A 14,314-nucleotide genomic window follows, 5' to 3' on the forward strand; every position below is an offset into this window, starting at 1 on the left:
AAGAGAAAAAATGGAGATATATACATAAACTTTTATTATAAACCAAGGATAGAAAAAACTTGGAATAAAAGGTAAAGAGAGATCTTCATGAGACTAGAAGAGGTAGTAGAAGCCCCTTGAGAGAAAACAAACATAGGAGAACAGGGAGGAAGTGGAGGAAGGGAGGAATTTAATTTACACAAGAAGCTCAAGGTTAAGACTCAGCAGTATCTATGGAAGCTCTGAATTTAGCAGAACATTGGGCATCAGTCCTGTCATGCTGAGAATTGACAATAAACACTGTGAAAGCAGAGGACCCAGAAACCATGCAAATTAATTATTTCTCAAGGTCAGAGAGAGCCTGCAAGGGTGGAGAACATGGGGAACAGGAGACCCTACATTCAAACTGAGATGTCTACTTATTCCCCTTAGAGCCAGATTTTGGAAGAAGGGGGATAAAGAAAAGATCTGGAGAAAAGAAAAGAAACTAAATTTACAGAGCATTTACTCCCAAAGAGAGCAAATTAACCTGAAAGAGACGAAAGGGATCTAGTTATCCTTGGCAAGTTAATTTATTTCCCTGATTATCAGTAAGAATGATTACATAAATAAATTTAATTCAGATACAGATTAAATTATTTGATTTGCATATTTGAATCCATGCATGTTATGTTTTTACTGTGCTGTGTCTGGATTTTGGTTGAGTTTTTACTATATTTATCAACTGCTTAGGAAATGTCTATCTCATTAAAATCTGCCCCTATAGAAGTTTTAACCAATTTTAATTTTTTATTCCTTCTTAAGAACATGTAACCACTCTTGTAATTATATTCTCTTTACAAATAATTTTAAATGTTTTCTTAGATGCAAGCCAGTTCTCTGTCACAGTCTAAATATTCTTAACTTTTTGACATTTATTTTCCAACTCTTTTGAGTCCTTTTGAAGTATTCTTTCTTATCCATTAGTCCTTAACTTGTAAATATTCCAGTAAAAGTGAACTACTATTAAGGAAAATATAAATTCAACCCTTTAAAATATTTTTCATTTTAGTCCATTTTTTTCTAAAATAAAACACAGTAAACATACCAAAGGAGCATATCTTGGTTTTAGAGGAGCAGCAGGCATCTTGCTCTGACAGAGACGTTTGATCTTGGGTGATGGTAGCAAAGGCTCACAAGGAGGTAGTGGTGGTCTTTCTCTTGATGGAGGGACTCTACCTGGACCTGTTTTTTTCCCTTTTTCTTTGAATGTAGTCTTTTTGAATGACATTTTGGATTCTCTCTTTAGTTCCAATTTTTCCTTCTTTGAATCTGTAGATGCAGCATCTGATTCATTAGCAAGTCTCTTTTTAGCCCCAAGTTTATACACTGACTCTTCAGATTCAGCATCTGAACTTTTCAATGTCTCGGGCTTCTTTGAATGTTTCCTGGAAAATTCATCAGATTCTGCATCAGTAGACTCTATGACCTTCTTTGCATCCTGTTTTTGGGAATCTTTCTTTGAGTCTTTCTTAGTCTTCTTTGAATCATATTTATCCTTCAGATATTTATCCCAGTCAGATTCAGTTTCAGTGGACTCCTCAGACTTCATTGCAAACTTATTTTTGTCGTCTTTCTTTGAATTTCTCTTTTCCTTTTTTTCATCTTTTTTACCTTTTTTTGAATACCATTCAGATTCAGAATCAGCATCAGTAGACACTACATCCTTCTTGGCATCCTTTTTCTTGTCCTCTTTTTTTGAATCTTTCTTATCCTTCTTTTCATCTTTCTTCCAATTCTTTGTCTCCAATTCAGAATCACTTTCAGCATCAGTAGACACTGCATCCTTCTTTTTCTTGTCACTTTTCTTGGAATCTTTCTTAGCCTTCTTTGAACCTTTCTTTGCATCCATTGAGTCTACAGATTCAGCATCAGAGCTTTTCTTTGCATCCTTTTTTGTGTCCTTCTTTGAAGTCTTCTTTGAATTATTCTGAGAGTCATTCTTTAACCACATATCACACTTCATGGATTCAGCATCAGACTCCTCCAAATACAGTATGAAACCCATACTTGAACTATTGTTTGAACAAATATGTGCTTTGGCATCAGAATTGTTCTTTGAGTCCTTAGAATCCTTCTTTGCACATGTGAATTTGTTATCTGTCTCTTTGGAATTCTTTGAATCTCTCTTACCTTTTTTTTGATACATTGAGACTGTCTTAAAATCAATGGATTCTGGATTTATTTCTAATTTGGACTTTGAATCCTTAGATAGCTCACTGTTATATGATGATTTTGATGGAGTTTTAGCTGCTCGATTTCCTCTTTTAGGTTTCTCATCATTTACCATTTTAGATTGTGTAGTTTTTTCTTGTGGGCCTTTGTTTTTCTTGGAATTTCTCTGCAAAGTTCTTCCTTTTTTGTCATCTTTGGACTTTTTAGGTTCTCCATTTTCATAATGGGCTTTAAGAGTATAAGGGTTTCTGAATGGAGCCTGTCTCCTGACAGATAAGCAAACAGATGGCCTTTGGAAATTTTTTTTTAAAGAATGCCTTATCCTTATATGAGCTGGCTTCTGAACTTCCTCTAATTTTCTTTTCTCATGTCCCTGAAAAGATTATTTAGAATAATGATAAACATTTTAAAATAAGTTATATCTTGTTAATAGTGAAACATGAAAATTGTCTAGTTTTTCATTAACCATCTACTTAAAATGGAAAAAAAAGTTGCAACATTCTGTGTGTGTTGCATATGTGAGATAACTCCATGTTAGAAACCAAATGACTTCAAACCTTAGGATATTCTCAATGACTTATACAGAGATTGGAGCAAGCCCACAGTGATCCATGATATTTAAGGGCCCATCCTTACCATTGATAGTGGGTTACTATTGATAGTGGGAGAGATCTTTTAAAACATATTGGGTACCTTTGATCCCCAAGTTAGCTCAGAAATAAGCTAACTCCCTTGCAGTTTGTCATGACAATGCTTGTGATAACAGTAGGCTTCAAGCCTTAGCTTGATTTTTACTCCTGCTTTCAACATCTCTGATGAAATCAAGCCTGTGAGAGCCCTGGTATGAACTATTTCCCAAAACAAGGACACAAATTAAATAAATATCTGATCCTATTAATTTGTGTAGCAATAATGTAATTTTTTTAAGTCTAAATCCCAAATCTGTCAAATCTGGTTCAATCTGGTTCTCAAAGTGAAAACATACACCAATTTTGCATTTATCTTTTTTTTTGCATTTATCTTTTATAGTCCTTTAACTATTTAGTAGGGACATCACCAGTCAATGAAATGGTCATATATAATTAAAGGAGGACAATGAAGAGTAGCAGGAAACCTGGACCACTACAGATGTAATGAACAGCACCTGAATAAATGCATTGACTGTAATTCTGCTTTGGGTGATGCTTTTGAAACACATTTTGATATTACCATGGGTGATATCAGACTTCACTTAAATTATAATAGTTAAAATAATATGAAGAGTAAGAATGGGAAAAGAGAAAGATTTGACGTTTCCTTTCAAACATCTCCATCATCTTCTTTTTGTAAGCTAGCTTTTTCTTTTCCTTATTAATAATATAATGGCACTTTATAAAAGAGGTAGAAAGCTTGAATGTTCTAGTATCTAGTATCCTGAGTGCCAGATTAAAGAAAATGGAGGGGCCCTGAAACTTCATCAACATTGGCTCATATTCTAAGATTCAGTTTAGATGTATTTGCAGCTAGTAAATATTTCCTGAGAGATCCCACTAGCAGCAGCATTAGGTTCTGTAGCTTACATAGCCTGCTAACTTTATAATGCCTTTGAAAAGGAGGATTAAGTAAAGGTGAAATAAATAAAAATTTATCTGAAACAGACAGACGTAATCTGTACCAGTAATTATAAATTTAAAAATTGCTTCCAAAAAGAAATAAAATTCAAATTACATATTTTAATTTATATTTGTATATTATATAATCTTAGATTTAGTTAAAAATGACATTTTCAATACTTACAGGAATTGAGATTTGTGATCCTGAAGGTCTTGATCTTCTTTTTCTACCTGGCTGGAGTGGTTTGGGAAATGTCAAAGTAAAATAATCTTGATTCCATAATTTTCCACTTGATTCATTGACTAAAATGAGTGAGGACAATGAATAATTCACAGTTAATTGATTTTAATCAGCACTGAAATATTCTTGAGGAAGAAATATATTGTTTAAGATGAGTTATAGCTTAAAGCATAGCTTTTCACTCTGGACTGTATAGTTTATTTGCATATCAATTAGGGAAAATAAAAGATGATTTCTCCATTTAGCACTAAAGTTTAAAATTACATTTTAAAATAAAGTTAAAACCTTATTTTCTAGATTAAACTAATTTTCACAATTTTCACTTAAAGCACAGTGGTTGAAATAATACAAACGGTAGGAATGGAAAATAGAGAAAGATTTGATATTTCCTTTCAAATATCTCTATCATCTTCTCTAGTTTGGCTTATCTTTATATCACTCTGGTTATGTTGCAGACAATATGTCTCCTATAGTCCCTATAGTTGCACAATGCAGAGCACAAAATAGTCAGGAAAGTCTTTATTGATTAAATCTAATAATTTATTTTAGTGCTCGACCTTAATGATATCCAAGCCACAGAATTCAGGGTTACAAACCTAAATCCTGATTTTAGTTCATGATCAGTACATTCATAGGCAGTACATTCAAATATTTAAAGAACTATTATATGAAAGTGTAGTAGCAATAGTAATAACAGAATAACTGAAACGGCTAACAATTATATACTGCTAATTATTTGTCAGACTGTTTAAAGCACATTTAATTATCAAAACAACCCTTTGAATTAGATATAATTTATAATTGTTTCCATTTTATAAATGTACAAAAGTGAAGGACTGAGAGAAGTTAAATTGCTTGCCAAAAATCATAAAGTGGAAGAGCTGAGATTCAAAGACCTATAGTTTGGCTCAGAGTCCATGCTTTTAATCACAGTGTTAGAGAATTCTATTTATTCTATTTATTTCCCTATTCTTAGGTCCAGTGGGTTAGAGTTGTATCAGTGCAGGCAGATATCAGCTCAATATATAGGGAGAACTTTCCCTAAGTTGTAGCTGTTCAACAAAATGAAATGTCCACTTTCCTCATTTTGACTATTTTTTCTGTACTCTGGGTTTTATAATTGTGAATTTTAAACAAAAGGAAAACTTACACAATTAAGGTTGGTTTTTATAATGAGGAAGAATAAACTATTTACTTTAAAATAGCTAGTACGGGGATGCCTGGGTGGCTCAGTGGGTGAATCCTCTGCCTTCAGCTCAGGTCATGGTCCTGGGATCAAGCCTGGCATCAGGCCTTCTGCTCAGCAGGGCACCTGCCTCCCCCTCCCTCTCTGCCTCCATCTCTGCCTGCTTCTCTGACTACTTGTGATCTCTGTTTGTCAAACTGCCTGCCTCTCTGACTACTTGTGATCTCTGTAAAATAAATAAATAAAATCTTAAAAAATAATAATAAAATAAAATAAAATAGCTAGTACAAACCCACACCAAGGTCAGAAATATTTTAAACACACACACATTCCCACACACATACACATATACACATAATATATAGGCTATACATAATATATATATATATATAATATATAGGCTCCACATAATATATAGCCTATATATAATATAGGCTCTTTTTATTTTATTTTTTTAAATATAGGTTCTTTTAAATATTAAGAAAAAATCAGTGTGCTTTATGTTTTATAACATTGAATTGAAGATACTAGTCATTTGTCCCTAAAATAATTTTAAATATAATCTAAATAATGTTGTACTTTAAAGATTCAATTCTTACTTGGTATGGAATTATCATTTGTTCTGATGTTCACTTCTTGCCTGTTAAAAAAAAGCTTCAATTAAACTTGTGCTATAGTTAATAATTAATAATAATAGTATGTCAATGATACAATAATATTATTTGTAATATGATATGGTATGATTATAATACAATATAATATAATACAATACAATAAAATATAATATACCAGTGAGAATGCCTGGTATCAAAAGACAAAAAAATAAGTGTCTGTGAGGATGTGCAGAAAGGAAACATTTGTGCTCTGTTGGTAGGAATGCAAACTGCTGCAGCTACTGTGGAAAACAACATAGAGGTTCCTCCAAAAACTAAAAATAGAAGTACCAAATGATGCAGTAATTCCACTTTTGGGTGTTTACTTGAGGAAAACACGTTAATTTAAAAAGCCACATGAGGGGCGCCTGGGTGGCTCAGTGGGTTAAGCCTCTGCCTTCAGCTCAGGTCATGATCCCAGGGTCCTGGGATCAAGCCCCATGTCAGGCTCTCTGCTCAGCAGGGATCCTACTTCTCCCTCTCCCTCTGCCTGCCTCTCTGCCTGCTTGTGATCTCTCTCTCTCTACCAAATAAATAAATAAAATATTTTTAAAAAACTTTATGAACCACTGTATTTACTGCAACATTATTTATGATAGCTAAGATACAGAAGCAACCCAACTGTCCATCCATGGATGCATGGCTAAAGAAGATGTAGTATAGGGGTGCCTGGGTGGCTCAATGGGTTAAGTCTCTGCCTTCAGCTCAGGTTGTGATCTCAGGGTCCTGGGATCGAGCCCCACATCAGGCTCTCTTGCTCAACAGGGAGTTTGCTTCCCCCACCCCCCGTCTGCCTCTCTGCCTACTTGTGGTCTCTGTCAAATAAATAAAATCTAAAAAAAAAAAGATGTAATATATATGTATATATATACATATATTGAGAAATATGTATGAATAGAAGTATATGTATATATGAATACAATATGAATATATATGAATGTAAATATAAAAATTTACATATATACATATATAAAATATTTCTCAACCATAAAAAATAATTAAATATTCCCATTTGCAGCAACATGGATGGGCTTAAAAGGTATTATACAAAGTAAAATAAGTCAGATAAAGAAACAAAAAAATGTTATATGATTTTTATTATTATTATTATTATTATTATTTTAATTTTTTATTTTTTATAAACATATATTTTTATCCCCAGGGGTACAGGTCTGTGAATCACCAGGTTTACACACTTCACAGCACTCACCAAAGCACATACCCTCCCCAATGTCCATAATCCCACCATGAATGAAAGAGGAGAGATCACAACTAACACCAAAGAAATACAAACTATTATAAGAACATACTATGAGCAACTCTACGGCAATAAATTTGAAAATCTGGAAGAAATGGATGCATTCCTAGAAACATATAAACTACCACAACTGAACCAGGAAGAAATAGAAAGCCTGAACAGACCCATAACCAGTAAGGAGATTGAAACAGTCATTAAAAATCTCCAAACAAACAAAAGCCCAGGGCCAGACGGCTTCCCGGGGGAATTCTACCAAACATTTAAAGAAGAACTAATTCCTATTCTCCTGAAACTGTTCCAAAAAAATAGAAATGGAAGTAAAACTTCCAAACTCATTTTATGAGGCCAGCATCACCTTGATCCCAAAACCAGACAAGGATCCCACCAAAAAAAAACGTTATATGATTTTATTTATATGTGGAATCAAGAAAAAACAAACAACGTATATATAAACAAAAATAAAATGGACTCTTAAGTACAGAGAACAAGCTGGTGGTTGCCAGAGAAGAGGGTGGCAGGATGAACAAAATAGGTAAAGAGGATTAAGAGTTATAAAATTTCCATTATAAAATAAGTAACAGGGATGAAATGTATAGCACAGGGAATATAACCAATATTATAATAATGTAGTATGCTGACAGATAACTGCACTAACTGCGGTGAGTACTGCATAATATATAAAATTGTTGAATCACTATGTTCTATTACTGGAAATAATATAATATTGTATGTCAACTATACTTCAATAAAAAAATTAACGTAAATTTTAAAACATGATAAAATATTATATATCTCCTATGTAATAAATAAACAATTGTACTATAAACACTGATAAATATATAACAAAAGTAATTTAAATTTGCACTATTGCTAATAATGATAATAAAAATATTGTTATAAGCCTTCAAGTGTAACACTTTGAAGAATTTTTTTAGTGTAGTTGATACAATGTTACATTAGTTTCAGCTGTACAATATAGCGATTTCACAAATGTATACATTATGTTATGTTCACAAGTGTAGCCCTCGTCTGTCCCAATACATTGCTGTTACAATGTAACTATTACCATCATGCTATGATGACTGTCAACTATCGGTTCCCTGCATTTATAGGTCTGATTCTTCTTCTTGTTCGTGAATTTATTTTTTGAGATTCCACTTATAAGTGAAATTACATGATATTTGACTTTCCCAGCCTGATTTATTTCATGTATCATAACACTCTTAAGGTCCATCCATGATGTCTAAAATGGCAAGGTCTCATCCTTTCCTACTGTTGCATAATATTCCTGGTAAAAGGTATTTAGATGTTTTCCTCCTTTTTTTTATTTTTTAGAATATTTTGAGAAGAATAGTATTAAATCTTCTTCAAAGGTTTGGTGTAATTCACCTGTGAAACTATCTGGCCCAGGACTTTTATTTTTTGGCAGTTTTTTTGATTACTGATTCAACTTCATTACTAGTAATTAGTCTGTTCAGATTTTCTATTTCTTCCTGATTCAGATTTCAAAGATTATTTGTTTCTAGGAATTTTTCCATGTCTTCTACATTGTCTAATTTGTTGATACTTAAATTTTTATAGTATTCAATTATAATTTTTTAATTTCTCTTCAGTCACTTGCTACTTCTCCTCTCTCATTTCTTATTTTATTTATTTGGGTACTTTCTCTTTCTCTCTCTCTCTCTTTTCTTGATGACTCTGGCTAAGGATTTATCAATTTTGTTTATCCTTTTAAAGAACCAGGCCTTGGTTTCATTAATTTTTTCCTTTTTTTTTTTCTTTTTAGTTTCTATGCTATTAGTTCCTCTGACCATTGTTATTTCCTTCCTTTTACTCACCTTGGGATTTTTGTGTGTTTGTTTTCCTAGCTCCTTTATATGTAAGGTTTAACTGTTTATGTGAACCTTTTCTTGTTTGTTTAGATAGGTCTGTATCCCAATATATTTCCTACTTAGAAGTGATTTTACTGTGTCCCACAGATTTTGTGTTTTCATTTTCATTTTTCTCCATTTACTACTTTTTATTTCTTCCTTGACTGTTGAACTCATTGGTTCTTTAGTGTCATGTTGTTTAGTGTCATGTTGTTTAGTCTCCATGTTTGTTGTCTATTCTAGTCTTTTCTCTTGTGATAGATTTCTAGTTTCATGCTGTTGTGATTGGAAAAGATGCATGGTATGATTTCAATCTTCTTATAATTATTGAGGCTTGTTTTGTGTCCTAACATGCGACCCACTCTGGAGAACATTCATGCACACTTGAAAATAATGGATATTCTATTGTTTTTGGATGGAATGTTCTGTATATACCTCTTATGATGATCTTGCCCAATGTGTCATTCAAAGACATTATTTCTTTGTTAATTTTCTGCCCAGGTGATCTATCCATTGATATAAGTGGGGTGGAAAGTATCTTACTATAATGCATTGTCATCAATTTTTCCTTTTATTTCTGTTAATATTTATTTTATGTATTTAGGTCCTTCACTGTTGGGTCTGTAGATTTTATAATTGTTGTAGCCTCCTGTTGGAGTATCATTATATAAAGTTTTCCTTTTGTCTTTTGTAAAAAGTCTTTGTTTTAAAGTCTATTTTCCAATAAGCAAATAAATAAAGTCTATTTTTTCTGACTTCAGTATCACTACCTTTTCTTTTGTTTCCATTTGCTTAGTATGTGTGTTTTTTTAATCCCTTCACATTTAGTCTCTTTATCTATAGGTCTGAAGTCTGTCTCTTGTCAGCAGCATATACAGACGTTAGGTTTATTTTTTATCCATTCCACCATCCTATGTCTTTGATTAAATAATTTAAGTCATTTAATTTTAAAGTAATTCTTGACATGTACTTATTTTCATTTTGTTAATTGTTTTCTGGTTCTTTTTGCAATTCTTCTTTTTTCCTTTCTTCTTCTCTTGTTTTCTTTCTTTTTTATAGTCTTACATTTGTCTTCCATTCTCTTTGTTTTTTATATATCTATCATAGGTTTTGGGTTTGTGTTTGTTATGAGGTTCATATAAAAATCCTATGTAAATAGCAATCTATATTAATTTTGTTGTCATTTAAGTTCAAAGACTTTAAAAAACTAATTTATTTTTCTCTTTTCCTTCTTTTTTACTCCTTCTTCCATGTTTTATATATATGTACATGGTCATATATATAATAATTATTTATATATTATTTATATATGAATATATATATTCAAGTCTTTTTATGTTTTTATTAGTAATTTTTTTATGTCTAATTAGGGTCACTTTTTTTTTTTACTTTAAAGTCCCTTTATAATTTTTTCATATAACTGGTTTATTTGTGATAAACTCTTTTATTTTTTGTGGAAATTCTTTATCTCTCCATCAAATCTGAATAATCTTGTCAGGTAGAGTATCCTTGGATGTAGGTATTTCCTCTCAGCCTTTTGAATATGTCATTCCATTCCTTCCAGGCCTGCAAAGATTCTGCTGAAGCCTTGGGTTTTCCCTTGTCGGTAACTTTTCGCTTCTCTCTTACTGTTTTAAGGTTCTCTATCTTTAACTTTTGACATTTTAATTATCTTGTCATGGTGTGGACATTTTTGGGGTCATCTTGTGTGGAATTCTCAGTGTTTCTTGGATTGGGTCTCTATTTCCTTCCCTGTGTTAGGGAATGTTTCAGTATTATTTCTTCAAATACTTTTTTCCTATCCTTCTCTCTCTCTTCTTCTTCTGGGGCTTCTATGAGGTGAGAATTTGTTTCCTTTATGTTGTCTAAGAGTTCCTTTAACTTATTCTCAAATTACATTTTTCTTTCTCTTCTGGTCCTTTATTTTGAGTATTTTACATTGCCCTGCCTTCCAGATCATTGATATATTCTTCTATATCTGCTAATCTGCTGCTGAGACCCAGGATTCATTGAAGTGGCAGGTCAGTTAGGGTTCTCAGACTGCACTGGTCTGTGCTTTCAAAGTAAAGGAAGAGTTTAGATTATGCATGTTCATCCCTACCATCTGGAAAGCATTCCAACAGCTCTCCTATCATTTGGCAGCATTCTCAGGCTAACTTTTTTCTATTATAGTTGCCCATTTGAACTGCAGCTTCTAAAGAAAGAAAAAAATAAAAATAAAAATGTTAAAGAATACAAAAAAGAACAAAAAGAAAACAGGACAAAAAAAAATGTGGCTGATTTGCCATGCTCCAGCATGTCTAGGGCTGTGTTGGCTTGTATACACTGAACCAGCTGAGATTGTAAGCTCACTGTGTGGGACTGGACTTTATTCCAGTCTGGGAGTTTAATGTGGGGGTGAGAGAACATTTCCACAGCTTCTGTGGACCCTTTTAAACAGCAGCATTTTTCTTGTGCCCCGGCTCAACTAAAAGTGGTGTGAGCTTGTGAACCCTGAGCTCACTGAAGTTACAAGCTTGTTGTGTCAACCACACCAACTAGTTATGGAGTCTGGACCCCACCTTGGTATGGGCTTTTAAGGTGGAGTGCAAAAATAAACTGTGTTGTTCTCTAGTCCCTCTGACTTGGAGAACATTCCTGCAGCTACTTTGCCATTTGGTGGAGTTCTAGTGTAGCCACTTTTATATACTAGTTGTTCACTTACTTTATGTCTTTTTTTTAGCAGCTCCAGATACTGCTGGTTTTTTAAAAAGATTTTATTTATTTATTTGTCAGAGAGAGAGAGAGAGTGCACACAAGCAGGCAGAGGCAGAGAGAGAAGCAGACTCCCCGCTGAGCAAGGAGCCCGATGTGGGACTCAATCCCAGGACCCTGGGATCATAACTTGAGCTGAAGGCAGCGGCTTAACCAACTGAGCCATCCAGGTGTCCCTTTTTTAAATTTAAATTCAGTTTAGTTGGGGCACCTGGGTGGGTCAGTGGGTTAAGTCAATGCCTTTGGCTCAGGCCATGATCTCAGGGTTCTGGAATCGAGCCCCGCATTGGGCTCTCTGCTCAGCAGGGAGTCTGCTTCCTCCTCTCTCTCTGCCTGCCTCTCTGCCTACTTGTGATCTCTATATGTCAAATAAATAAATAAAATCTTTAAAAAAATTCAGTTTAGTTAACATACAGTATTATAGTATTATTATTTTCAGGGGTAAAATTTAGTAATTCATCAGTTGCCTATAACACCCAGTGCTTATGATATCAAGTGCCCATCACCCAATTATCCCATCCACCCACCACTTCCCTCCAGCAACCCTGTTTGTTCCCTCTAATGAAGAGTCTCATGGATTGCCTCCTTCTCTGTTCTTATCTTGTTTTATTTTTTTCTTCTTTTCCCCTATGTTCATCTGATTTGTTTCTTAAATATCACATATGAGTGAAGTCATATGGTATTTGTCTTAGTATAACTGATTTACACTTATACTTTAATTTTATACTTGCTTAGCTTAATAACATCTAATTCCATCCATGTCTTTGCAAATGGCAGGATTTCATTCTTTTTGATGGCTGAGTAATATTCCATTGTATATACAGACCACCTGTTCTTTATCCATTCATCTGTCAATGGACATCTGTTTTTTCCCATATTTTGGCATTTGTGGATAGACATTGGCACTATAAATATTGGGAGTGCAGGTGTCTCTTTGAATCACTATTTTTGTATCCTTTGGATAAATACCTAGTAGTGAAATTGCTGGGTCCTATGGTAGTTTTATTTTTAACTTTTTGAGGAAACTCCATACTGTTTTCCACAGGGGTGGCACTAGGTTGCATTCCCACCAGCAGCATAAGAGGGTCCCCCTTTTTCTATATCTTCTGTTATTCTCTACATCAGTCAACATCTGCTGTTTCCTAAGTTGCTAACTGTAGCCATTCTGACCAGTGTGAAATGGTATTTCCCTGTGGTTTTTATTTGTATTTCCCTGATGTTGATTGAAATTGAACACTTTTTCATGTGCCTTTAGCCATTTGTATGTCTTTGGAGAAAAAAATAAAAGTCTGTCCATGTCTTTTGCCCATCTCTTGACTGGATTTTTTGTTTTGGGCTTTTGAGTTTGATAAGTTCTGTATAGATTTTGGAAATTAGCCTTTTATCTGATATGTAATTTCTGATTATCTTCTCCCATTCCTTAGATAATAATCAACAAAACTAAAATGGAACCTACTAGTTGTTTTTAAATTTATTTTTATTTGTTTTTTGTCAATTCTTCTTTTTTTATTAATATATAATGTGTTATTTGCCTCAGGGTTATAGGTCTGTTAAAGCATGCCTTTTTTCCCCTGTGTCCAGGGGCAAGGAGTCTCTTCTTGATCCCTCAGTACTATCCTTCTCTACTATTGTACACAGCATCAGGGGTGAGGGTTCCCATTTTTTAATGTATCTCCATCTCTTCTGTTGTTCTCTTTGCCATTCTCTATATCTTTGTGTGGAAATGGTTCAATCAGCCCTTAGTTTTTCTTCAGGAGTAATTGTTCTATAAATAAGGGTAATTTGGTGTTTTTCATGGAGGAGGTGAGTTCAGGGTGTTCCTATATCACCATCTTGGGCTGCAACCAACACTTTGAGAAATGTTATGCATTCACTGACCTGGTCCATTTTTTAAGAATGTCTGCTTATAAATCACACACAGTTCCCCAACCCTAAGTGAAATTATTTTTAAAAAGGTATATTTTTCACCAGAAACTTAAAGAAAAATAAACCACGGATCAAAAGCTACAATAAAAACACAAATTTGACAAAATCTAAAATTAATTAAATTTTTATAGAATAAATCAAACCAGCTCCCTCATCCTCTAATGAAAGTGTCTAAACAAGTAGAAACTCACTTATTTTCTACACATACTAAATAAGTTTTGAAAAAAATGAAACACAACAACTTTTGAATGTTCTCATAACTTAAAACATATAATGATATCTGAAAAGGTCAGATAAGTGTTTATATGCATTTTGAATTGTTTCTACACACAGGAAAAATTACTCTATAATATTTTCCATTCAAAAAGTACCCATTGAATTAGGCAATAATCATGATGTTTACTGAGGATATGGTGTAATTTGCTTTGAAAATTTTACATCATTACTAGTTTTCAGGGACAATGAGTTGTGACCATTGGTAATTCTGAGATTGTACTCATATACACATATATCTTGGAACTTTATTTTTTAACTGATTTTAATTATCAAGTTAGTAAATGTAACTTTTTATTTTTATGAGTAACTACTTAATTTAACTTGTATTTATATTTGTGTCAAATCTATGTTCATTTCCTAAGTA

At 33.2% G+C, this 14,314-nt stretch overlaps 1 protein-coding gene across 2 annotated transcripts in view; it reads right to left on the minus strand.

Annotated features, from left to right (window-relative positions):
- Positions 1-14,314, minus strand: part of CYLC1 (cylicin 1) — a 105,037-nt gene that overhangs the window by 49,263 nt on the left and 41,460 nt on the right. For both annotated transcript variants that reach the window (XM_082718429.1, XM_082718430.1), the window contains exons 3-5: positions 5,812-5,852; positions 3,970-4,088; positions 1,067-2,566 (exon numbers count right to left, since the gene is read on the minus strand). In XM_082718429.1, the coding sequence (XP_082574555.1) occupies positions 1,067-2,566; positions 3,970-4,088; positions 5,812-5,852 (1,660 nt within the window). The remainder of the gene's footprint in view (positions 1-1,066; positions 2,567-3,969; positions 4,089-5,811; positions 5,853-14,314) is intronic.

This window comes from Mustela nivalis (assembly GCF_964662115.1).
Source record: "Mustela nivalis genome assembly, chromosome: X".
Classification (NCBI taxonomy): domain Eukaryota; kingdom Metazoa; phylum Chordata; class Mammalia; order Carnivora; family Mustelidae; genus Mustela; species Mustela nivalis.